We start from the raw sequence: 27771 nt of genomic DNA, 5'->3' as shown, positions 1-27771 counted from the left end.
CCCTCCCCTGCTCGCGCTCTCTCTCTCTCAAAAAATAAACAGTAAAAAAAGAAAATAGATCTGTAACATACTTGATAAACAATAGGGAAAAAATCCTTACTACATAAGGATATCTTGGTCTCCCATCCAAGTACTAACCAGGCCCGACCCTGCTTAGCTTCCGAGATCAGACGAGATCGGGCGCGTTCAGGGTGGTATGGCCGTAGACTGGATATCTTGGGATAGACACCAAATTTTTAACAGCGGTTATTTCAAGCAAGCTGGGTTTTATAGGAGACTTTCATTTTGTGTTACAGATTTCTATAACACCAATTTTTATAACACGTACTTTGTTGCTTTCAATATTTAATGATACATTATTTTAAATAAATTGCTCTTATAAATTAACCCAAAATAAACTCCAAAAATCGAAAAATAGGCAAACGAATAGGCAATTCAAAAAAGAAGTTAATAATATAAATTTAAAAGTTGCTAGTAATAAAAGAAATGAAAAATCACAATGAAATGTCATTAACTAAGAACCTGGCAATGATGAAGAAAAACAAGTAGTGTCCAGTGCAAGTAAGGACATGGGGGATGGACACCCTCAGTCACTATTGACAGACACGAAAATAGGGAGAAACCTTCTCAAGAGCAAAATATGACAAATATCTTTAAAATGTTCATCTCTTGGCAACTGTAATTCTTAAGCTTATCCTAAGGAATAATCAAAATTTCGGGGCTCAAAATTAATGTGCTGGACTATTCATAATAGTTTTATTTATAATAGTAGATAAAATAATTAAAGTAAGCCACACTTACAAGTGGTCATTAAAAAATATGTCTTTGGGAATGCAAGCTGGTGCAGCTACTCTGGAGAACAGTACGGAGGTTCCTCAAAAAACTAAAAACAGAATTACCCTACGACCCAGCAATTGCACCACTAGGTATTTACCCAAGGTATACAGGTGTGCTGTTTCGAAGGGACACATGCACCCCCATGTTTATAGCAGGACTGTCAACAATAGCCAAAGTATGGAAAGAGCCCAAATGTCCACCGATGGATGAATGGATAAAGAAGACATGGTATATATATACAATGGAGTATACTCAGCAATCAAAAATAATGAAATCTTGCCATTTGCAACTACGTGGATAGAACTGGAGGGTATTATGCCTAGTGAAATTAGTCAGAGAAAGACAAAAATCCTACGACTTGACTCATATGAGGACTTTAAGAGACAAAACAGATGAACATAAGGGAAGGGAAGCAAAAATAATATAAAAACAGGGAGGGGGACAAAGCATAAGAGACTCATAAATATGGAGAACAAACTGAGGGTTACTGGAGGGGGTGTGGGAGGGGGGATGGGCTAAATGGGTAAGGGACATTAAGGAATCTACTCCTGAAATCACTGTTCCACTATGCTAATTTGGATATAAATTTTAAAAATAAATAAATAAAATAAAATAATTTAATTTAATTAAAAAAAAAAAAAAAACCCATGTCTTGGTCCTGGACAAATGTTAGAAACTGCTATACCTGGGTATGGAGCAAGTTTAGTTCAGAGGCAATTAAAAAATGCTAATAGGCCAAAAACAAAAAAAGGCAACAAATAAAATTAAATACACGTTTAAAAAAAAAACAAAAAATCATGTCTTGGGAAAACATTTAATGACATTAAAAAAAATACTCATTATAGGGGCGCCTGGGTGACTCAGTCAGTTAAGTGTCCTACTTCGGCTCAGGTCATGATCTCATGGTTTGTGAGTTCGAGCCTCGTGTCAGATTCTGTGCAGACAGTTTGGAGCCTAGATCCTGCTTCAGATTTCGTGTCACCCTCTCTCTCTCTGCCCCTCCCCCACTTGCACTCTGTCTCTCTCTTTCCCTCTCAAAAATAAATAAACACTAAAAAAAACCCTATCATTATATTATTTTGAGCAAAAAAAGGTAATTTAAGTTTGTATGCAACCATTATTTTAAAAGATGTATATGTGTATAGGTGTATACGTGTATATATTTTTATATGTATTTGTGGAAAATGTGTATTTATATTTGAATTACTAGCAGAAAATACAATGGAAGGCTGCCAGAGGCTCTCTCTGAATGATGAGGTTGTGAATCATTTTTACTCTATTTTATTTTTGGGTGTTTCCAAAGTATTTTTAAATTTTAAAAAAAATACTTTTTTGGAAACCTTGATAGGAATCATTAAAAATCTAAATTTCCATGGCTGACTAACAAAGTACTTGTATGCATTATTCTTTGGAGGGTGGTTCTCTCTTCTTCAGTAATGTCCATCACCAGTGGGAGGAAGGCAATCTGCCCTTTTGCCCTACCTTCATTCCACTCTGCTCCAGCAGGCTAAATGGCCTACACTCTAGCCCCATGGACATGGCATCCTCGTCCCCTGGAAGCTACCCACATCCCCCAAGCCTTTCCCACAACCAAGATCTGCCGAGTGAGTGAGCCAAAACACCTATGAATCATCCGGAACTGGAACAATAAACACACTCCCTGGAATGTACGAAGTAATTATAACCAAATGTAATTAAAGGGAATAACTATTAAATAAACCAAGTTAGTGACACATAGCCGCCAAACGGCAGGACAAGGCCTTCCCGAAGCGATTTCCTGATTTGACAGCAGCATGCGTCATGAGATCTTGTGCTACCTGAAAGTTTATGATGCTTTTAACTTACAGGGGAAACAGCTGGGGAAACGTAACACAACATCGCTGTGTTCCCAAATGGGAAGGAGAAGAGCTCTGCTCCCGGACACAGCTGGGGAATGCCCATTTTCCCCACCACCACCCCTAGTCCTAACACGGCCTCCCTGCCCTTAAAACCTTGCTGACGCCCTATCAAAAAGTTCCTCTGACCTATTCGTCCTCTTCAGCTTACTTTTTAGGTTGAGCTGAGGTCTTATGACATCTCAAGGGAAGAGGACACTACCTTCCCAATGCAATCTGCTGCCAATTCGAGGCCACTGAGGCCCCACCTGCCTCTTGCACATTCTAAGTGCCTGCCAAAGTGCCCCCCACTTCCCCAGAGCATGCAAAGCCCCTAGGTAGCACTGGGTTTGGTTAATACATCAGGCAGCAACCATTTCCAATGGCAATGCTTTCATGGAAAAGGCTTCCATATCTGCTGAGAAGGAAAACAAGGATCCCTTCCAAATCTGTAAAATCAGTCATCCGAAAAGACAGACAAACCCAAGCCCCAGAAGCTTCAAAAAGAGCATGTGAAGACAGGCCAGGGGACTGGGAGGAAGGAGCATTTACGTGGGCGGGAGAGCTGCGCCATCTCCAGCCCCTGGGCAAAGTGGGCGGTGGCATCGTAGAACTCCAGGAGCTTGAGGAGCCCCAGCTCAGGCCCTGCCCTCTCCACGCCTGAGCTGAGGCAGTCAGGCAGGGTGGGCAGCAAGGCCCCCAGAGTCTGAATCAGCAGCACGGTCACCACCTCGTGGGGGTTCTTGAAGACCTGCAGTAGGAGAGAGGTATCTGCATTAGCACAAAGGACCAAGCAGGAACATACCTTTTCAAGAAGCAGTCTCCTGGACGGCTCTCAAAGGAATTTCTCCAACAGCTGGAAAATGGCCTCATCAAGAGCTTTAAGCCCCAAGTGTTCCTTCCTACAAACCCAAACAAGCTCAGAAAGTCAAGTAACTGGCACAACTTGCAACTTGTCCAGAACAATTGGCTACTCCATGTCTATTGCTAGCCACAAGTGACTTTTTCAAATTTATCACATGTAGAATTTAGATAGCTACCAAAATCTGGCCAGCAAGGGCTGTGAAGATGACCATGCAGAAACTAGGAGTGCATGGGAGGTGGAGAATAAAACAGAATTAAAGAAGAACACTTCACTGAATCAGGGTTGGAGGACATTTAGTCAGATTTGCACACCAGCCCACAACCACATCTCCCCTTGACATAGACCTTGGGTTAAGACAGATTTATCTTTTACTCTAAGGACCACCAGGAATAGTGTATCCAGGACCTTTTAGGGTTTTTTTTTTTTTTTTAATGTTTATTTATTTACATTTGAGAGAGAGAGCGTGTGCCTGAGTGGGGGAAGAACAGAGAGAGAGGGAGAGAAAGGATCCCAAGCAGGCTCCTCGCTGTCAGCGCAGAGCCCGATATGGGGCTCAATCCCACAAACCATGAGATCATGACTTGAGAGTTGGACACTTAACCGACTGAGCCACTGAGGACCCCAGAGGCCTTTTAGATTATAGATTCACTTATTCACCAAGAGTCTTTTCTTCTATTTTATATAGTATTGATCTCTTGGAAAAAACTGTAAAAATGTACACAGTACATTTAGAGAGGGCTTCTCGCAGACTCCCCTGTGTTGATTGAATGATTTTTTATTATAATGTGGCTTAAATATGCACAAAAATGAAAACAAGATATAAAACTCTTCTTAGGAATTGTGGTTTATATACACAATGGAATACTACGTGGCAATGAGAAAGAATGAAATATGGCCTTTTGTAGCAATGTGGAACTGGAGAGTGTTATGCTAATTGAAATAAGTCATACAGAGAAAGACGGATACCCTATGTTTTCACTCTTCTGTGGATCCTGAGAAACTTAACAGAAGTTTCTTCCCCCTCATGGGGGAGGGGAAGAAAAAAAAAAAAAAGGTTAGAGAAGGAGGGAGCCAAAACATAAGAGACTCTTAAAAGCTGAGAACAAACTGAGGGTTGATGGGGGGCGGTGGGAGGGAGGAGAGGGTGGGTGATGTGTATTGAGGAGGGCACCTGTTGGGATGAGCACTGGGTGTTGTATGGAAACCAATTTGACAATAAATTTCATATTAAAAAAAATGATGTGCATAATAATAAATCTGTAGAAAAAAAAACCCTGTTCTTAGGTAACTCTAAGGCCACAAAAGGTATAAGCTTAAAAACTATAAAATCAATAAACTCACATTTTTATTAGAAAATACCCCGAGATGAGTGAAAAGGATAACACAACTCCCCAAAAGTTATGGGATACAGCAAAAGTAACACTAAGAGGGAAACTTATAGCTCTAAACACATACATTAAAAAAGAAGAAATATCTCAACTCAACAACCTAACTGCATACATTAAGGAATAAGAAAAAGAAACCAAACCCAAAGCTAGAAGAAGGAAGGAAATAATAGAGATTAGAGCAGAGGTAAATAAAATACAGAAAGTTAATTTTAAAAATCACTAGAACTGGTTGGTTCTGTGAAAAGATCAACAAAATTGACAAACCTTGAATTTGTCTGCATGCTTCCTCATGAGAACATTAGGGTTAAGCCTTCTGGGCAGGGAAACTACATAGGTGATGTTTTGACACCAAAATCATTCTTTTTTTTTTTTTTTTTTTTACACCAAAACCATTCTTAAAACAGCAACGTCATCATTCGCTGTTGCTCCAGACTCTCACTACCTTCTTGAGAAAGCCAAACTCCTGTCTTAAATTCACAGTTCCTCCCCCCACACATAGCTGCACCAACACAAACCCTCCTATCTCCAGCCAACGCATTCCCCTCACTATCCGCAATCGTGCTGTGTGAGAAAATCAGAAAGACCTTCAGATACCAGCCAGCCCAATGTCCTCATTTGGCAGAAGAAACTTGCTGCGAGAAAGAGACCAGAGGAGGAAATGAAAATGGGCCTTCTAGAAAAGGAATCCTGACTCCTCGCTATGTTTGGTGAGGATGGACTGCACAATGAGAATCTCCTTCACTCTTATCTCCTACTCAGATGACCTGGGGCAGGGGAAGAATTACACTAATTGGCTGGTCAGCTGCAACTATAAAGTCACATCATAGACCTTCAGTGGCAGTTTTTTTTACACATTTCAATTAAAACACACTGGGTCTCACACCCAGAGGTGCCCCCTGTCCTTTGAAGAGATCTGGCAAAAGGGATTCTCTGGCACCTGGCCACAGAACCACCACAAAGTCCACACACTATAAGAGCAAACTTAACTCAGGCTATAGAAGCAACCTCAACAGCTCACCTGAAAACAATCTGACCTCACCTCACAACATACACAAAGACTAATTCAAAATGGGCCACAGACCTTACTGTAGAAACTAAGGAAGCTTCTAGGGGCACCTGGGTGGCTCAGTTGGTTAAGCATTGACTTCGGCTCAGGCCGTGATCTCACGGTTTGTGGGTTCAAGCCCTGCACTGGGCTCTGTGCTGACAGCTCAGAGCCTGGATCCTGTTTTGGATTCTGTGTCTCCCTCTCTCTGCCCTTCCCCGCCTCTCAAAAATGAATAAATGTTAAAAAAAATTTTTTTTAAAGAAACTAAACAAGTTTCTAGAAGAAAACACAACAGAGCATCTTTCCAATTTGGAGGTTGGCAATGGTTTCTTACAAAACAATAATCATAAAAGCAAAAATTAATAAATTAGGCTTCAACAAAATCAATACCTCTGTTTAAGCCACAGACTGGAAGGAAGTATCTACAAACTATATCTTACAAAGGATTCTTATCTGAGATATATAAAAAACTCCTACAACTCAATAATAAAAACGCAAATAACCCAATTTTTTGTAATGAGCAAAAGATCTAAGCAGACACCTCACAAAGGAAGATATGAGCACATTGAAAAGGTGCTCAATATTCTTAGTCATCAGGAAAATACAAATTAAAACCACAATGAAATACTACAACACACCCACCAGAATGGACTAGCTTAGAAAGACTGACACCACCTAACTTTGGCAAAGATGTGTGGCAATCAGGATGCTCGCACACTCGTGAGACTATAAAAAGTACAACCACTTTGGAAGAATGTCTGGCAGTTTCTTATAAATCTAAACATACATCTGCCCAATGATCCAGCAATTCCACTCCTAGATATTTACCCAAGAGATATGAATATGTGTATACACAAAAAAGACTTAGAGAACAATGTTCATTAGCAGCTTTATTCATAATAGCCCCAAAATGGAAATATCCCAGGTGTTCATCAGTATAAGAATGAATAAGCCAACTGTGAAATATTCACACCACGTTAACAGTATTTGGCAATAAAAAGGAACAAACCACTGACTCACACAACATAAATGAATCTCACAAACATGCTCAATGAAAGAAACCTTGCAGGAAGAACACACACTGCCTGATTCCGTCTATTTAAAATTCGAAAACAGGGGGCGCCTGGTTGGCTCAGTCGGTTAAGTGTCCGACTTCAGCTCAGGTCATGATCTCACAGTTTGTGAGTTCGAGCCCTGTGTTGGGCTCTGTGCTGACAGCTCGGAGCCTGGAGCCTGCTTCGGATTCTGTGTCTCATTCTCTCTCTGCCCCTTCCCCACTTGTGCTTTGTCTCTGTCTCTCAAAAATAAATAAATAAATAAATAAATAAATAAATAAATAAATAAATAAATAAATAAATAAATTTTAAAAATGGGGCACCTGGGTGGTTCAGTCAGTTAAGCATCCAACTTCACCTCAGGTCATGATCTCACAGTTCGTGGGTTTGAACCCCATGTCTGGCTCTGTGCTGACACCTCAGGGCCTGGAGCCTGCTTTGGATTCTTTGTCTCCCTCTCTCTCTGCCCCTTCCCTGCTTGTACTCTGCTCTCTCTCTCAAAAATAATAAAACATTTAAAAAGAAAAAAAAAAAAAACAACTGAAGGGGCAGGGGCAAAAAAATTTTTTTTTAATTAAAAAAAGTTTACAAAAATTTGAAAACAGGCCTAATTTATGGTGGAAAAAAATCAGAGCAGTGGCTGCCTTCAGGGATGTTGGACTGACTAGGAAGGAGCATGAGAGAACTTTCTAGAGTGATGGTAATGTCCTCTTATCTTAATGTTCTCTATATCTTAACAGGGATCAGGTTACACAACATTTGTCAAAATTGATCACATAGCATATTTAAGATCATTACATTCCACAATCTTACCTAAAAGGGGGCGGGGAGGGACAAATATTGAACTCTAGTTAATAATATGCATGTTCAGAACTAAATAATGCTTGCAACTTCCTTTGAAATGAATCAAAAAATAAGACCAGTCAATGAGTGGAGAAGTACATGGGAAGATGGACAGATTTATGACAGAGCAAACATAGCAAAATGTTCACTGCAGAGTGCAAAAGTGAGTACATGGGTGTTCATCATACAATTCTTTCAACTCTTTTATATGTTGGAAAATTTTCATATTATAATACTGGGGGGTAAATCAGAAGGGGATACATTTACTGTGGTGTCTTTGCTTTTCTTTTGCACTATACTGACCTTCACAAGATGACGGCCACCTATCAGGCTTTTACTTCCCTGAAAAGGAAATGGACCACTGACCAAAAGCATAAATTAGCAGGATTTATAGGATGAGGCCAGAACATAATTTGAGAAGTCTAAATCCTTTTTCTTAGATGATGAAGGGCATATGCACCTGCAGACATAAGCTGGTTTTATCTTCACAACATAAGGGACGGTAAAAGAAGGCAAGGACACAGAAATGGATGTGCATCACCAGGGTCACTGAAAACCGACAACCACTTAAGTGCTGTGAAACATCTACAGGAAGTGTGTTTCATGCTGCTGTAACCTAAATCTGAGTTTGGCTGGCTCCAGGAGAAAGCAATGAGGGTAGAGAAGAGGACTTTAAACACCAGAATGGACATGACCCTGTACAAGGGATTCCCTCCAGCTACAGTCACGTTCGTTCCAGCAGGGGACGGACGGACACTGCAAGACTAATTCACAACTAATTTTGAAAGCAGACCAAAAGCCACACCACACCATCAACAGGCCCAGTAAGTCACAGCCTCTTCTCTCCTAAAAGAGGGAAGAGGATCTGGGGCACTTCCTGGCATTGAGACGGGGGAAGAAGTGTTCACACCCTGGACGGCAGAAAATGCCAAGAGGCTCTGGGAAGACAAGTGAGGAGAAGTTTCCACTTGAAATGAAGTTCCTCTGTCTCACTGGTCCCCTAGGTTGGAGGGCGCCTGTAAAATTGTACTCTTCCTCGAGCTCTGGGCATACCGTGTGAACAAGGGAAACTAAGCCAGGTGAGTTTTACCTGAAGTTAAGATAAAAACAATCCTGTTCACTCAAGCACCACCTGACCAAGGGCCTCCTGCTTTTAGATCAGAAGATAACGGCCTCCAGGAATTCCACAGGCTCCCTGGCTGAACAACACGCAACACTGTCACATTAGATTCTATTTAAGATACAGATGAGAACGATAAGAAGAGTTTTAAGGAGACTGAAAGATTTTACTGCCTTGGGTTTCGAGGCTTATCTTTAACTCCTTTGGTGATGGCAGCAAATAGGGAGGTTCTTCCAGGAACGCTTGAAGCAGAGGAGAGACCACTGCCAGAGCAGACACCCATCCCCTAAGACCCAAGCGAGCCGTTACCTGCGTAGACCACTGGATCTGCGTGTGCCAGGCCCCGAGCAGGGCGTCGTAGAATCTGGTGAGCTGCCGATCCAGAGGGAGGTCACTCTGGCACAGCTCCTGCCAGGTTGCTAAAAGCTGCGCCTGCAGAGGCAGAGCAAAGGGGACCTTGCTGAGTGACTGAGACAGGCCACCTGCTAACGCTGTCCTGCCCTCCCAACAAGGTGAGCGATTTCCTGCCACCTACTGTCCCCAGCAACTGCCCGCTGAAGGCCAGTTGCTTCAAAGGAGGGCTAAAACGAGAAGTCACAGCCACCTGCTCTGATCATCTATCAGACATTGAATCCGTTGCCCTCCCAGTGTTCCTTTCTTCTTTTATCTTGTCCCAACAGCGTGCCAGGGTCCTTCCACTGGGCATGCTACACTCTCCCCGACAGACCTTTCGAGTGTGCTTGAATGTGCACTTCAGCTTCATGTCCCAACACCCCTGCTTAAAGACACGCAAGGTTGGACGTGAAGGAATCAAGTTAGCCCGGGAAGCTGTTGGGTTTGTTTTTTTTTTTTTACCTAACATCAACAACCCCAGAAAACAAAAAATTCTGACAGCTTCCAGAGAGCATCGTAAGGCCTAAGAGACTACTTTCCCTTGAAAGACAAGAATGGGAGGAATTGTAACAACTTTTCAGTCTATAAATGAAATCCAGCTATAAACATAAAATATGCTGAAAACTGAGGGCTTGCTTCCCTCCCCAACCCTCCCCCCCCCCCCCCCCCCCCCCCCCACTGGCAAGGAAATGAATCCACAGGCTGGACCAAGAACACCCCCTACTGGCTAATTAAAAGAAGAAGGCCAGAGGGCGAGAAGGCAAGTTGTCTCTACCTTGGAGTACAAACACCGGGGTTCTGCAGCCCAGCACTGTATGCATTCCACAACATAAGCACTCCCGGCTTCTCACCTTGTGACATTTGTAGTAGTAGGCGAGCAGTTGGGGCATCCGGTCAATTTCAGTAAACACCTTCACAAACATTTTGGACTGATCTAAAGGAGAACAACATAAAACGTGCATGCGCTGTTAACAGGTTTCCTGTTGCGGACAGAAGAAAGAGTTCACCAGGCTAAATGTGGACATATGTAAGCTCCTGTTCGGAACTTCTTACCTATGCAATGAATTAACTCATGCATGGAGAGTAAGAAGACGAAAAATAAGTCAAGATAAGGGGAGAATACCTACTCAGACACCGCAAGCCTTGGCTTGTTTAGATAATGCATCAGTAAGCATCACTGACAGAGCTGAGATCATACATCGGCAAAGTCATTGCTGTATGTGAAGAATGGAATGAGTTCAAATCAGGGCTGGGACTGGGGTGGGGGGCAGGAAGGGGGGTGGCGGGTAGGGGCAAGCCTGGGCTGCAAAATCAAAGGGGACTCTCACTCTCAGGCTTGCACAAGGGCAGGGTGAGAGCCTCCTTAGATTTTTGTGCTTGAGGCATTTCACCTGCCTCACCTCATCCTGGCTCTGACTAGAATCATAAAATGCCAGCAACAGAAAGATACCTAAGAAACCATCAATGGACCTGATGTTACAGGTGAGGAAAGTGCAGCCCAGAGAGCTTCAGTCACTTGCAGGTCAATGGCAGGACTGCCCAATCACAGCACTGACTGAACCATATGAAACTACTGCTATTCAACCATTTTGACCTACAAACATAGATAGCAATGTCATATGACTCAATCTAATATTTATATGAACTAAAAAATGCTGACACAAGCAGACCTTCTGCCCATTGCCTAGAATCACGATGCTCTTTGCTGCCCCAGGGCCTTTGCACTTACTGTCTGGGATGATCTTTCTGGCTCTCTGTATGGTTCTCCCCTTATCAGGAGGGTCTTTACCAATCAATTTAGAATTTAGAAATCTAAATTAGGTTTCTCTTGTTATTTATTTCCTATCACATATTCTCCTTCGTAGAACTAATCAAAATCTATATTATTCTATTTAGTCACCTGTGTGATAGTTTGTCTTTCTCACCCTTAGAAATACAAGCTCCATGAGGCTGTGACCTTTCCTGTCTTATCTCTCACAGTTCCTAGAAATTAGTACAGCGCACTACAAAAAAAAAAAAAAAAAAAATGTATTAAAGAGAGCCTGGGCAGCTCAGTCGGTTAAGCATGCGACTCTTGGTTTCAGGTCAGGTCATGATCTCATGGTTTGTGAGATCAAGCTCCATGTCAGGCTCTGTGCTGACAGCATGGAGACTTCTTGGGATTCCCTCTCTCCCTCTTTCTCTGCTCCTCCCCTGCTCTCTCTCTCTCTCAAAATAAACTTTTAAAAAAATGTAGTAAATTAATGACTACTTTAAATAGCATTGTTTTTCAGCAACATAAATAACATGTTCCTGGTAGAAAAAAATGGAAAATAAGTAAGAAGGAAATCCTATCACACTCTGTTAAACACTGTCAACATTTTGGTGTATATTCAAAGAGTGTTTTCAGATAAAAACTGGTACATTTACTAGTCTAAATATATAATCACAACTTAAAAAAAAATCTCCACTGGATAGAGTAGAATTTGTTATTTCTTGAAACAAATAATAAAGCAGAATTTGGTGATATAGCAAACCCAGTTAGGAAAAGTGTTGAAAAACTTACAGGTAACATGTGAGTCTTTAGCCCTTACAGAGGAGTTTGAGTTCTTCAAGGTTAGTACATTCAATTAAACACAAATATGTAAAACTAGGGGAAGTTCTTGACTTAGACAAAAGAAAGAAATAGGAAACTTACTTTGGCAACCCCAATACAGAGATCTAACTCCTGCCAATACCACCGACTCAACACACAAGGCACTGCTTGAGCACCTGCCTGGGGAAGAGCCACCTGCTGGGTGCTGGGTGCTGGGTGCGGGGGGGGGGGGGGGGCAGGCAGGGGTCTGATGGTGGACGTGTTGTTGTGCATCCACACCCACTGCCCTTCTTCTGCTGACAAAACTCTGGCTGTTCTCGAGGGACAGGGCATCTGCCTCTCACTCTCCCACTTTTTTTTTTTTTTTTTTTTTTTTTTTTGCAGAGCAAACTATTTAGTTTATATTACTAAACTGTACCATTAGCACTTTCCTATAGCTGCTGGTAATTACATATACGTAAGACAGAGCAAATGTCAATTGTCTTTATCAAAGAATAGTGTTATTTAATACTCTTGGTTTTGTTACCAGTTTTATTGAGAACAGTTGACATAATATCACTGTATACGTTGAAGGCACAGAGCATGCTGGTTTGATCCACACATACTGTGAAATGATTACAATAGGTTCAGCTAACATCCATTTTCTCACGTAGATACAATAAAAAGAAAAGAAAGAAGAAAAGAATAAAGGACAAAAAAATTCTTCTTGCGATGAGAACTCTTCAGATTTATTTTCTCAACAACTGCCCTATGTATCATATGCAGCAATGTTAGCTATGGTCATCATGTTGTATGTTACATCCCTAGTACCTGTTATCTTACAACTGAAGTCTGTACCTTTTTTTTTTTTTTTAAGTGGGCTTCATATCCAGTGTTGAGCCCAATGTGGGGCTTGAACTCATGACCCTGATCAAGACCTGAGCTGAGATTGTCAGACGCTCGACTGACTGAGCCACCCAGGCACCCCTGAAGTTTACACCTTTTGACCATTTTCCATTTAAATGTTTCCAGTGAGCTGACTCATCTCCAGAGTAATGGATTCAGAGATGCAAAAGCCTGCACATCAATGCAAACAAGATTAATCCTGGGACCTGTTCTTAAGCTCTGAGGATAGATGGCTGGAACTCTAAGGGCCACGTGAAAAGTGCACCTGGAAGTAATGCCAACACACAGAGAGAGCCAAGATATGGCAAGAAAGAGAGACGGGGTCCTAACAACACAGTTTGTGCTCCTGGATCAGCAACACCTCCTGAACTTCTCAGTTCCATAAGCAATGTATTCTCTCTCTCTCTCTTTTGTTTAGGCCAGTTTGAATTGGGTTTCTGTCACTTGCAACCAAAAGAAACTCAAACTGATACAGGCCTCCTGTGAGTTAGGTGGAGTCCCTGGTCTCTATGCCATCTACCCAAAGTGTAATATGTGGTAAATGGATTCTTATTATTTCAAACTAACAACTGATTTTGGATTATAAACAAGACAGTATAACAAACGTATAGCACCAAAGGCAAATTTCATTTACTTTGCTTTTGCACATGATTTCGCATTCTATTTAATGTAAGGAAGTACTTCTTACACGATGCCCTGCATATAGGAGATATGCCAAAATTATCCGTTAGATGAAATACATGATGAGAAATGCTCTTAAATCTTGTCCTAAACTATTTCCCCCATTGCATCAGTCTGTACAACTTTGCCCTGTTTCCTCCAAGGTATGGACACAGAAATCACCCCCTTTGGCTGATGCCTGAGAGGGCTTCTCCCACTCTCTATCACTCATTCTTCCTGGAGGAAGAGAGTATCTGCTTGAATATGTCAATAAATAAAACAGAGATCATGAGAATATGAAAGACCTTCCATACACTAAGTAGGTAATAACACTTTAAAAAATGCACTGTAGATAAGCTGTCCCCCTTTTACATTCACACTTCTTCCAAAGCTTTTCCATTGATAGAACCTCACTTTAACCTTGTGCAACCCTATGAGGCCAGAAGACAGAGAAACTGCCAGCAGAATAAATAAGCCAGTCAAGATCATACAACTAGAAAGGATGAGACCACTTCTTGGTCGGGTTCCCGAGAATTCATCTAACTCCCGCGACTTGCCCAACAGGACAACTGACAAGGCGAGAGTTCCAGAAGGAAAGTCTCTGGGGAAAAAGGGAAAGTAACTTAGAAGAACATCTTACTCCCATTTTGGAAAAAAAATGAAGAACTGTTGATGGCAGCAAGAATGAGAGGGATATCAAACTCAATACCCAAAACACAAATAATCCAGTGAAGAAATGGGCAAAAGACATGAATAGACACTTCTCCAAAGAGGACATCCAGATGGCCAACCAACATATGAGAAAATGCTCAACATCGCTCATCATCAGGGAAATACAAATCAAAACCACAATGAGATACCACCTCACACCTGTCAGAATGGCTAACAGTAACAACTCAGGCAACAACAGATGTTGGCGAGGATGCGGAGAAAGAGGATCTCTTTTGCATCGTTGGTGTGAATGCAAGCTGGTGCAGCCACTCTGGAAAACAGTGTGGAGGTTCCTCAAAAAACTAAAAAGAGAACTACCCTACGACCCAGCCATTGCACTACTAGGCATTTATCCACAGGATACAGGTGTGCTGTTTTGAAGGGACACGTGCACCCCCATGTTTATAGCAGCACTATCAACAATAGCCACAGTATGGAAAGAGCCCAAATGTCCATCGATGGATGAATGGATAAAGAAGATGTGGTGTGTGTATACACACACACATACACACACACGCACACACGCAATGGAGTATTACTCAGCAATCAAAAAGAATGAAATCTTGCCATTTGCAACTACGTGGATGGAACTAGAGAGTATTATGCTAAGCGAAATAAGTCAGAGAAAGACAAATATCATATGACTTCACTCATATGAGGACTTTAAGAGACAAAACAGATGAACATAAGGGAAGGGAAGCAAAAATAATACAAAAACAGGGAGGGGGACAAAACATAAGAGACTCTTCAATATGGAGAACAAACTGAGGGTTGCTGGAGGGGTGGTGGAAGGGGGGATGGGCTAAATGGGTAAGGGGCATTAAGGAATCTACTCCTGAAATCATTGTTGCATTATATGCTAACTTGAATGTAAATTTTAAAAATTAAATAAAAAAGTAAACCTCAAAAATAAATAAATAATAAATAAGTATTAAAAAATAAACTTCAAAAAAAAAAAAAGAATGAGAGGGAATGGGGTGCCTGGGTGGCTCTGTTGGTTAAGCATCTGACTCTTGGTTTCAGCTCAGGTCATTATCTCACAGTTCGTGGGATTAAGCCCTGCATCGGGCCCAGAGCCTGCTTGGGATTCTCCCTCTCCCTCTCCCTCTGCCCCTCTCCTGCTCATGTGCTTTCTCTGTCTCTGTTTCTGTCTGTCTCAAAAATAAATAAACTTTAAATATATATTTAAAAATAAAAGTCTTAGGGCACCTGGGTGGCTCAGTCGGTTAAGCAGCCAACTGCAGCTCAGGTCATGATCTCGCAGTCTGTGAGTTCGAGTCCCGCGTCAGGCTCTGTGCTGACAGCTCAGAGCCTGGAGCCTGTTTCAGATTCTGTGTCTCCCTCTCTCTGACCCTCCCCCCATTCATGCTCTGTCTCTCTCTGTCTCAAAAATAAATAAACATTAAAAAAATAATAAAATAAAAAATAAATAAATAAATAAATAAATAAATAAATAAATAATAAAAGTCTTTCATTAAAAAAAAGAATGAGAGGGAATAAAATGGCGATCAGAAACTTAAGGACAGGGGTGCTTGGGTGGCTCATTTGGTTAAACGTCTGACTCTGAATCTCAGCTCAGGTCTTGATCTCAGAGTTGAGAGAGAGAGAGAGAGAGAGAGAGAGAGAGAGAGAGAGAGAAAAGAAAGAGAGAGAAAGAGAGAAAGAAAGAAAAGAGAGAGAGAGAGAGAAAGAAAGAAAGAAAGAGAGAGAGAGAGAAAGAGAGAGAGAGAGAGAAAGAAAGAGAGAGAGAGAGAGAAAGAAAGAGAGAGAGAGAGAGAAAGAAAGAAAGAACGAACGAACAAGAAACTTAAGCATAAAATGAAGTTGGATAGGAAAGGAATTAAAATCTAGTGCCTGATCTGACTCTGCAAAAATGAACTGAGTTTATTATAAAGTTGTGATAATAGAAACACTATTTATTAATTCAATTAAAAACGATGGTATAGGGACACCTGGGTGGCTCAGTCGGCTGAGTGTCCAACTTCAGCTCAGGCCATGATCTCATGGTTTGGGGACTGGAGCCCCACAGCCCTACATCAGGCTCCACACTGACAGCTTGGAATTCCCTCTCTGCCTCTCTTTCTGCCCCTCCCCCACTTGTTCTCTCACTCCCTCTCTCTCAAAAATAAAGATTAAAAAAATTAAACCAAAAAACAGTGGTAAAAGAGGAGAATGGGGAGAAAGGAGTCATATGAAAGCAAAATCCTTAGCTGTAACAATAGTAAGCCGACAGTTTCTAAAATTAATATACAAAGAAATAAAATATGTATTATGTGGAAATATAAAGTGGAATACCACAGAAAACAGCTCTGAGATTTAAAGTGATCTCCTGGGGTCAGGACTGGGGAATGAGGTGGTAGAGGAAAACAGTGTTATCTTCCCCAATAAGACCTCCAGTACTATTTAATTTTTCCAACACCGTAGGTGACGGGAACAAATTTTAACTGAATTCAAGAAGAAGAAAAATGGAACCAATAAAGTCATTTGTGGGTCTGGACTTCCAATTTGTAGTTTAGCTCCATCTGCTGAGCTACACGGCTTTTCAGAAATCTGCTGCTGCTCTCATTCAAATAGAACCTTCACGAATTCCTGATTGGCCTCTTAGGAATTATTCCCTTTGGGCTACTGTGAGAGCCCTCAAGTCTTGAAGGGGGGATCCAAGAGAAAGGAATAATGTTCACCTAGTGCCTCCCCAGGAACCAGGAGCCTAGGAATCGTAGGGTGCATGTATGGTACCCACTTTACTGAGAAGGAAACTGAGGTCTCATTGCTAAGAGGCAGCAGCCCAAAGATTTCAAAACTGGCCTGTCCATCTCCCAAGTCAACACTCCCACTCACTCGGCCACACTCATCAGCAGACTTACTACAAATTCTCTGAATATCGACTCTTTAGTCTGTTCAAGGCAAACTATGCTCTGTCCCCAACTCTCTTGTCCAGCCTCATCTCTAACCATTTCCCAACATTCACTCCATTAAAACGGACTAGGGGGGCGCCTGGGGGGCGCAGTCGGTTAAGCGTCCGACTTCAGCCAGGTCACGATCTCGCGATCCGTGAGTTCGAGCCCCGCATCAGGCTCTGGGCTGATGGCTCAAAGCCTGGAGCCTGTTTCCGATTCTGTGTCTCCCTCTCTCTCTGCCCCTCCCCCGTTCATGTTCTGTCTCTCTCTGTCCCAAAAATAAATAAAAACGTTGAAAAAAAATTTTTTTAATTAAAAATAAAAAATAAATAAAATACAACGGACTAGGATTCCCAGCTCTACACCACTCATGTGTATGTTGTTCTCTCTGCCACAATTGTTTCTCCTCGCCTGTCAAAATCCTTCACCCAGGGGGAAAGGCTTATGCTACAGTGCTCACTGGGGGAAAAACAACATACAAAGTATATACTCAATGTATATACTTACCTTAAAAAATACAGGTACACACACACACACACACACACACACACACACGGGAAAAAAAACTGGAAGGAAATGAGGAGGGAGCATAAAACAAGCTGCCAGGCGGCAGACACCCTCCACAAACACCCTCCCACCCGACCCCCAGTGGGGTATGTGTGATATTCCTTGGGCACTCCTGGCTGCCCAACAAAGAAAAGGGGAAAAACAAATGGTTAACTGATAGAGATCATAGTCCTGCAGGACCTAAGTCTCCAGCTATTCACAAGTAACTTAGTAAATCACAAGAAAAAGGCAATCTCATCAATAGCCTAATCTCCAGACACCTATAAACTCCATTTCCTAGAGCCCCAACATCATCCCTCCATAGTTATGTGGGAAACAAAGGCAGAAGGAAATGGCAGATAGAACTCAATTTCCTTATAACCTGATAAGCCTATTGAGAGATACTTCAGGCAGGCAGAGTAAAACTTTTCTCCAGGAACTCCCTATGTCTTAATGCTAATACTTTGCTAGAGGCAAAACAACCCTAGCTTGACAATAGCTAGGCCTCCACTACCCTGGGAGTCTTAAGATGTCTTCAAGAATTCTTTCTTGGTCGTCAGCTATGGACCACCCCATCATCACCCCAAAAACCTCATCAGAAAATACTAATAGTCATCTCTTGTGGTGAGTTCACTGGTAAATCATTTTGTTTTGTATTTGTGTATATCGGGGTGCCTGGGGGCTCAGTTGGTTAAGCGTCCAACTTCGGCTCAGGTCATGATCTCACAGTTCGTGAGTTCGAGCCCCGCGCCAGGCTCTGTGCTGACAGCTCAGAGCCTGGAGCGTGCTTCAGATTCTGTGTCTCCTTCTCTCTCTGCCTCTCCCCCACTTGTGCTCTGTCTCTCAAAAATAAATGTATGTAAAAAAAATTTATATTTGTGTATATCTTTCCAATTTTCAGTAACCTGTATATGTATTACTTTTATAATCAGAGACAATTTTCTAAAAAATTTTAATTCACCTAAATTTCAAAGTTCTGCACATATATTGGCTCTTTCAGAAAAGCTTCCTCAATGTTGTCATCTTTCCCTTCATCCTGAGAAAGGGCTAAGGCAATTTTCACATTCCATCCTATAATGAAATCGTGTACTTGTTCTCTCAGCCTCACCCTTAACGAAGCTGCAAGGTCCTTGAAGACAGCAACCTTATCTTATTCATCTTTGCATTCCCTACTGCTCCTCACAGAATTAGTATTTTAAAATAATATTTAGAAGTGAGTTGCCCTTTCGAAATTCCTCCTTTGAATCACACCCGATAGGAACGGTAAAGCAGCAAACAAACTCAAGCCCTAAATGTTCACATATTTGGTGGTTTGAGGAATAAGTAAATAATTGGGTAAATATCAGCATTCCACACATAGCGAAGGGCTCTAGGAGCCAAATTATGGTATTAATATCAAGTAGTTTCTTACATACTTTCCTGAGGGCAGAGGAAATGACTAAATGGAAGACTTGCTTCCAGGCTGACTGCTGAAAAGCCAGGGAGGCAGCCTCAGGGCAGCCCCTCCACACACAGCAGCACCGCTGGCGCTCGTCTGCCCCCTTCTGGCCAAAACTCACACGCCACGGTCTCAATGAAATTAAAAAAGAAGAAATTTTTAACGGCACAAACAGGTATCCAACTTTTTATTTATTTTTTTATGTTTATTTATTTTTGAGAGAGAGAGAGAGAGAGAGAGAGAGAGAGAGAGAGAACAAGCATGTGTCAGGGAGGGAAGACAGAAAGACGGAGACACAATCCGAAGCAGGCTCCAGGCTTCTGAGCTGTCAGCACAGAGCCAGATACGGGGCTAGAACTCACCAGCTGTGACTCATGACCTGAGTCAAAGTCGGACACTTAATCGACTGAGCCCCCCAGGTGCCCCAGGCATCCAACCTTTTAAATCTGCTGAGAAGGAAAATCTGTGACAGCAACTATTGTGACGATAACCCAGCTGGACTTGGGAAATATGTCAGTGGAACTCACTTTGTTGGGCGGGAATCTAGGAGTTAGAAGATGGCCATTTGCCCTTAAAATGCTTATTATTTTCCTAAGATCCCTGAGATAAATGAATCTTCCTGCTACATGTAAAACTGTGTTATAAAAAGTTGCTTCAATTTAACTGAATTCATCGGTTGGCTGTCGTAAAATAAACTAGGCATGTGAACTTGTCACTCGAAGCAGAGAGATGGAAAGGGGGAACATGCTGGAGATGTACTAATTTAGCAGATCTCCCTTTAAAAACTGTCAGGAAAAAAAAGCCACCTTGGCCTTCCATGAAAGATCACTGAGGAAAGAGCACATTACTTTGGGGGGGGGGCGGGGGCGGGGAAACATTCCCGATGCTCACCAAAATTCACTACCCAGAGAAAAACCCAACACCATTCCAGATGTGTTGAGGCCAGGAGAAAATGTGTACTGTGGAACTTCAGAGAAAGTGTCAGATAGTCAGTCACATTGGTCCAAGGTGAGTGGGGATGTGGGAGCACTCGGAATGCCAGCATGGAGCAGCTGAGCAATGGCGGGAAGAGGTGAAGACATGGACCAAAGGGGGTTCTGCGCCAGGCTAGGGGAGGAGGCTTACTTCCACCTCAGCCCAGCGTGGCTGAAAAGTGCCATTTCCCCCTTCTGAATCCATCCTGCCCACAAAGGACGGGTCTGGAATCAAGCCTGATTTAAATCTGTGAACAAAAGCAGTCAAAACTAGCTTGCCTCACTACCAAAGCCCATAATCCTGACCCAGAGGGCATCATCTAAACTGGGGCACTATCCAACTCCAAGTAGGAAGGAAGGAAAGGAAAACCACTCCCATTCACGGAGCTTCCACCTTCCAAGTCCATTCCTACTTGTCAGGAGCATCCCACCTAACTAGATGTACACCCCACCACATACGTGAGCTCCGTGGGTCTGTGGCTGCAACAAACTCATGAGAAAACGTGAGGGACAAAGCTGCCAGGTGGTGACTTTCCAAACCCAACTCCAGCCCTAGGATTCTGGTAGTGAGAAAAAGACCCCAGACAGAGAACTGACAAATGGGTAAGACACTAAATGAAAAGGCTGGAGAAAAGTACTGAATCCATTCTCTTTAGGAAACTGAAGAGCACAACACAGAATATAGCCTTTAAATCAAGGGCAAGAGGAAAGTTCTCAACAAAGTCCAGGTAAACAAGGAGGGGCTTCCAAGGAGATCCCACACACATTATTTTTCAGTAAAGAGCAAGCCTGGAAAACAGTAACCACATATAAATATGAATAAGCAGAAACAAAAACAAATTGAAAAACTCCACAATATGACCTATGTAAAAGTACCACAAGGAGGGGGAAAAAGAAAAGGAACAGAGCCTGCAGAAGGCATATCAAGTGAGCACTTCAAGAACAAGCAGAGAAAGGATAAAAAAGTAGAGGATTGGGGTGCCTGGGTGGCTCAGTGGGTTAAACGTCCAACTTAAGCTCGAGTCATGATCTCACAGTCCTGAGTTCCAGTCCCACATCGGGCTCTGTGCTGACAGCTCAGAGCCTGGAGCCTGCTTCAGATTCTCTGTCTCCCTCTCTCTCTGCCCCTCCCCCACTTGTGCTCTGTCTCTATCAAAAATAAACAAAATATATATATAAATATATATATATATATATATATATATGAAAATGGAGAAAGACATGGATCGGCAAATAAAGAGAGCTCACACTTTGTTCCAGAAAAATATTTTTCCCAAACTGAAAAATAATCTAGTGAAGTAACTAAACTGTAAGGCAAAAGAGAATCGTGTAGGCCAGAAGTCAGCAAATTATGAGCCAGCAGGCCAAATCAGCACTTGGTTTCATCATAAACGTTGATGGGAACACAGGTTTTGATTATCACACAGGCTTTCACACTACAACTACAGAGTTAAGTATCGATGAAAGAGACCAGATAACCCAGAGAACCCAAAATACTTACTACCTGGCCCTTTAGAGAAAATGCTTGCTGACCCCTATTTTAACTATTCAAGGAAAATAAACAAAAACAAAAACAAAAAAGCAGACCAGTCTGATACTTAATCAGCAAAATATAGTTAGCAAAAGATAAAAAAGCAAGGTTTCTTAAATTCTAAAGGAAAAAGTGTGATCCAAAAGCAGTTACTGTTATCTACATGTAAAAGCAATAGAAAGACATTCTTTACTCCATAAACACTGAGGATATACCTATAATCCCCGTGCCCTTCCTGAGGGGGAAAAATTCTGATTGAAAATAGACTCCTGGTCATGAAGAGAAGCCTCCAAGAATTAACAAATGGGGAAGACATGGGCTGAAAAGTCTAAGTGAGGACTGAATCCATTTAAACAAGACCTTGAGCATAAACAACCATGGCAATTATTGGTTAGAAAACAGTTACATAGGGAGAGGAACCAAGATAGTGGAAGAGCATGTAAGTTCTTTGTGTGTCTCGTGTCCATGAAATACAGCCAGACCAACACTAAACCATCCTACACACCTAGAAAACTGATTGGAGGATTAACGCAACAATCTGCACAACCTGAACCACAGAATTCAGCAGATACAATACATGGAGAAGAGAATTTGGGGAGCGAGAAGCCGCTGAGGGTAGGAAACAGCTTTTGCAGGCAGAGAGAGGATGGAGACTGGGGAGGCGGACAGAATATGGGAAAAGCACCCCTCCCCAAAAGCAGCTAGAGAGAAAGTGGAAAATTGGAAACAGCCACAGAGACTAAACTAAAAAGGGAGAAAGGAGAGAGGGTTTAAATTCCATTAAGACTGTAAACAAGGGGAGCTCAAAGGCTGCAACTCCCCATCTCAATACCTGGCAGTGCTCTGATGGGAAAGGCGAATCCCCAGGAACAGAGTGGGGTCCGGGAGGTTCTCGGGCCAACGGGAAAAGCAGTTCCACTGCTGGAAGGACATTTGGTAGAGACTATTGAAGCCACCTGGTCTCAGCAGATCCCAGAAAACGGCCACATTCGCTGGTGCTGGAACAAGGTGGTTAAGTGTGAAGCCTGGTGCCAGATGTGAGTTGTGATTTTCCATAATCCCTGAAACGCTGCTGCTACACTCCCTTGCAAACTTTTTCTGGGGCGGGTTGGCACCTGGCCGCAGTCTTGGGGCACCAGCAGCAGCAGGGTGTGGCAAGCGTTCCTGGGTGCAGCCGACTTTCGGCCATTGCTTATTTGGCCATTGCTCAGTGAGACCCTCCCACAGAGGGGTGGAGTGGGCCAAAGCCACAGTCCTTCGGAAGTAAGGGGCCGGGGGAAACAGCCGCACCTGAGACAAAACTCGGGAGAGAGGTACTGCCTGGGTCTTGATCATGTTCAGTGAAGAGGCGGGGAGTGGAAGAAAGCTGAAGACAGAGGATGGGTGCACAGTTGCTGCTCCGAGAGAACAGTTACCATACTAGAGATTGGGTAGCTGGGTGCCACCATTTTCACCGCTCCCGCGCGTGCGCATACACACCTACAAGCACTGCAACAATCCACTCCAGTAGGCTAGCAGCGCCACCTAGTGGAAAATGGAGCTGTTACACTGAGCCCCGCCCAACTGGGCGAACCTGTTCTTCAAGAACACAAGTCTCACTGCCTACTTAGTTCATGGACTATAAAGCACTACATAGTCCGACTACTAGGGGAAAATGAAGTAATTTCAGTCCTATTTCAATGTGTTAGCAGGTCCATCTATTCAATTTTCTTTTTTTTCCCTCTTTTACACTATTCTTTTTCTGGAATACAGAAAGAGGAAAAATTGATTTTTATTTTCAATTTTTATTAAAAATATTTTTATTTTTTTTACTATATTTTTTACTTTTGTGTAAATTTTTTCAAATTCTACCTTAGTTCCATCATTCTATTTTAGTCTACTTCAGTGTATTCAACTTTTCAAATTTTCAAACGATTTCCTTGGTTTTTTTCTTTTTTCTTTTACTTTTCTTGAATGCAGAAAGTGAAAAACTTCATTTTTATTTTCAATTTCTATTAAAAATATTTTTAATTTTTTACTATATTTTTTGCTTTTATGTAAATTTTTTCAAATTCCATTTTACTTCCATCATTTTATTTTAGTCTACTACAGTGTATTCACTTTTTCAAATTTTCAAACGATTTTTTTTCTCTTTTTCATTTCTTTTTCTTGGATCAGAAAGATTAAAAACTTCATTTTTATTTTTAATTTTTATTAAAAATATTTCTCTTTAGTTTTCCTACTGTATTCTTTACTTTTGTGTACATTTTTTCAAATTCTATTTTACTCCCATCATCTCATTTCAGTCTACTTCAGTGTATTCATTTTTTCAAAGTCTCAAATGATTTCCTTTCCCACCCCCCACTTTTTTCTCTAACCTGTCAAACCACTTTCAACACCCAGACCAAAACACACCTAGGATCTAACATCATTTATCAGATTTTGTGTGTGTGTGTGTGTGTGTGTGTGTTTAGTTTTTTAATTTTAATTTTTTTAATTTTAAGTTTTTCTACCTCTTTAATTTCTTTTCTCCCTTCAAAATGTCAAAACGAAGGAATTCACACCAAAAGAAAGAGCACGAAGAAACAACAGCCAGGGATTTAACCAACACAGATACAAGCAAGATGTCTGAACCAGAATTTAGAATCACGATAATAAGAATACTAGCTGGAGTTGAAAATAGACTAGAGTCCCTTTCTGCAGAGATAAAAGAAGTAAAAATAGTCAGAATGAAATTAAAAATGCTATAACTGAGCTGCAATCACAGATGGATGCAGCAGTGGCAAGAATGGATGAGGCAGAACAGAAAATCAGCGATATAGAGGACAAACTTATAGAGAATAATGAAGCAGAAAAAAAGAGGGAGATTAAGGCAAAAGAGCACGATTTAAGAATTAGAAAAATCATGGGGTGCCTGGGTGGCTCAGTCGGTTGGGCGTTCAACTTCGGCCCAGGTCATGATCTCGCGGTCCGTGAGTTCGAGCCCCGCGTCGGGCTCCGTGCTGACAGCTCAGAGCCTGGAGCCTGCTTTGGATTCTGTGTCTCCCTCTCTCTCTGCCCCTCCCCTGTTCATGCTCTGTCTCTCTCTGTCTCAAAACAAATAAAAATGTTAAATAATAATAATAATAATAATAAAAGAATTAGAGAAATCAGTGACTCATAAAAAAGGAACAAAATCAGAATCATAGGTGTCCCAGAAGAGGAGAGAGAAATAGGGGTAGAAGGGTTAGGTGAGCAAATCATAGCAGAAAACTTTCCTAACCTGGGGAAAGACACAGACATCAAAATCCAGGAAGCACAGAGGACCCACATTAGATTCAACAAAAACTGACCATCAACAAGGCATATCATAGTCAAATTCACAAAATACTCAGGCAAGAAAAGAATCATGAAAGCAGCAAGGGAAAAAAAAGTCCTTAACCTACAAGGGAAGACAGATCAGGTTTGCAGCAGACCTATCCGCAGAAACTTGGCAGGCCAGAAAGGAGTGGTGGGATATATTCAATGTGCTGAATCAGATAAATATGCAGCCAAGAATTCTTTATCCAGCAAGGCTATCATTCACATTCAAAAAAGGAGACATAAAAAGTTTCCCAGACAAACAAAAATTAAAGGAGTTTGTGACCACTAAACCAGCCCTGCAAGAAATTTTAAGGGAGACTCTCTGAGGGGAGAAAAGATGAAAAAAAAAAAAAAAATATATATATATATATATATATATACCAAAAGCAGCAAAGATTAGAAAGGACCAGAGAACACCACCAGAAACTCCAACTCTACAAGCATCATAATGGCAATAAATTCATATCTTTCAGTACTCACTTGAAACGTCAATGGACTCAATAATCCAATCAAAAGACATAGGGCAACAGAATGGATAAGAAAACAAGATCCATCTGTATGCTGTTTATAAGAGACCCGCTTTAGACCTAAAGACCCCTTCGGATTGAAAATAAGGGGATGGAGAACCATCTATCATGCTAATGGTCAACAAAAGAAAGCGGTGGTAGCCATAATTATATCAGACAATCTAGACTTTAAAATATTGTATCAAGAGATGAGGAAAGGCATTATATCATAATTAAGGGGTCTATCTACCAAGAAGACCTAACAATTGTGAGCACCCATATAAATCAATTAATCACAAACATAAAGAAACTCATCGATAGTAATATCATAATAGTAGGAGACTTCAACACCCCACTCACAGCAATGGAAATATCATCTAATCAAAAAAATCAACAAGGAAACACACTGGACCAGATGGACTTAACAGATATATTCAGAACATTTCATCCTGAAGCAGCAGAATATATATTCTTTTCCACTGCACATGGAACATTGTCCAGAATACACCATATACTGGGAAACAAATCAGCCCTAAGTAAGTACAAAAAGATCGAGATTATACCATGCATATTTTCAGACCACAATGCTATGAAACTCAAAATCAACCACAAGAAAAAATTTGGAAAGGTAACAAATACTTGGAGATTGAAGAACATCCTACTAAAGAATGAATGGGCTAACTAAGCAGTTAAGGAGGAAATTAAAAAGTATATGGAAGTCACTGAAAATGATAACACCACCACCCAAAACCTCTGGGATGCAGCAAAGGAAGTCATAAGAGGAAAGTATATAGCATAAGAGGAAAGTATACCAGGCCTTCCTAAAGAAGGAAGAAAGATCTCAGATACACAACCTAACCTTAAGCCTTAAGGAGCTGGAAAAAAGAACAGCAAATAAAACCCAAAACCAGCAGAAGACAGGAAATAATAAAGATTAGAGCAGAAACTAATGCTATCGAAACCAAAAAAAAAAAAAAAAAAAAAAAAAAAAAAAAAGGTAGAACTGATCAATGAAACCAGAGGCTGGTTCTTTGAAAGAATTAACAAAATTGATAAACCACTAGCCAGCTGGATCCAAAAGAAAAAGGAAGGGACCCAAATAAATAAAATTAAGAATGAAAGAGGAGAGATCACAACCAACACAGCAGAAATAAAAACAATAATAAGACAATATTATGAGCAATTATATGCCAATAAAATGGGCAATCTGGAAGAAATGGACAAATTCCCAGAAACATATACACTACCGAAACTGAAACAGGAAGAAATAGAAAATTTGAACAGATCCATAAAAAGTAAGGAAATTGAATTAGTAATAAAAAATCTGCCAAAAAAAAAAAAAAAGAGTCCATGGCCAGATCGCTTTCCAGGGGAATTCTACCAAATATTTAAGGAAGAGTTAACACCTATTCTCTTGAAGTTGTTCCAAAAAATAGAAATGGAAGGAAAACTCCCAAACTCTTTCTATGAAGCCAGCATTACTTTGATTCCAAAACCAGAGAGAGACCTCATTAAAATGGAGAACTACAGACCAGTTTCCCTGATGAACATGGATGCAAAAATCCTCAACAAGATATTAGCCAACTGGATCCAACAGTACATTAAAAAAAATTATTCACCACAACCAGGTGGGATTTACACCTGGGATGCAGGGCTAGTTCAATATCCACAAAACAATTAACGTGATTCATCACATCAATAAAAGAAAGGACAAGAACCATATGATCCTCTCAACAAATGCAGAGAAAGCATTTGACAAAATACAGCATCCTTTCTTGATAAAAACCCTCAAGAAAGTACGGATAGAAGGATGACACCTCTAGATCATAAAAGCCATATATGAAAGACCCAATTCTAATATCATCCTTAGTGGGAAAAACTGAGAGCTTTCCCCCTAAGGTCAGGAACAAGACAGGGATGTCCACTCTCACCACTGTTATTCAACGTAGTATTGGAAGTCTTAGCCTCTGCAATCAGACAACACAAAGAAATCGGCCAGGAGGAGGTCAAACTTTCACTCTGCAGATGACATGATACTCTATATGGAAAACCCAAAAGATTCCACCAAAAAACTGCTATAATTAATTCATGAATTCAGCAAAGTTGCAGGATATAAAATCAACACACAGAAATCAGTTGCATTCCTATACACCAACAATGAAGCAACAGAGAAATCAAGGAATCGATCCCATCTACAATTACACCAAAACCCATACAGTACCTAGGAAAAAATCTAACCAAAGAGGTGAGAAATCTATACACTGAAAACTACAGAAATCTTATGAAAGAAATTTAAGAAGACAC

General features: G+C 41.3%; 1 protein-coding gene across 1 annotated transcript in view; it reads right to left on the bottom strand.

Moving 5' to 3' along the window:
* COG7 (component of oligomeric golgi complex 7) overlaps nucleotides 1-27771 on the bottom strand; it is an 81787-nt gene that overhangs the window by 41273 nt on the left and 12743 nt on the right. The window contains exons 5-7 of the mRNA XM_003998766.6: nucleotides 10275-10357; nucleotides 9340-9462; nucleotides 3264-3462 (exon numbers count right to left, since the gene is read on the bottom strand). Coding sequence (XP_003998815.2) covers nucleotides 3264-3462; nucleotides 9340-9462; nucleotides 10275-10357 — 405 coding nt within the window. The remainder of the gene's footprint in view (nucleotides 1-3263; nucleotides 3463-9339; nucleotides 9463-10274; nucleotides 10358-27771) is intronic.

This window comes from Felis catus, chromosome E3, assembly GCF_018350175.1.
Source record: "Felis catus isolate Fca126 chromosome E3, F.catus_Fca126_mat1.0, whole genome shotgun sequence".
Taxonomy (NCBI): Eukaryota; Metazoa; Chordata; class Mammalia; order Carnivora; family Felidae; genus Felis; species Felis catus.
The sequence above is the reverse complement of the archived record's forward strand: the minus strand, read 5'-3'. Positions and strand labels throughout refer to the sequence as shown.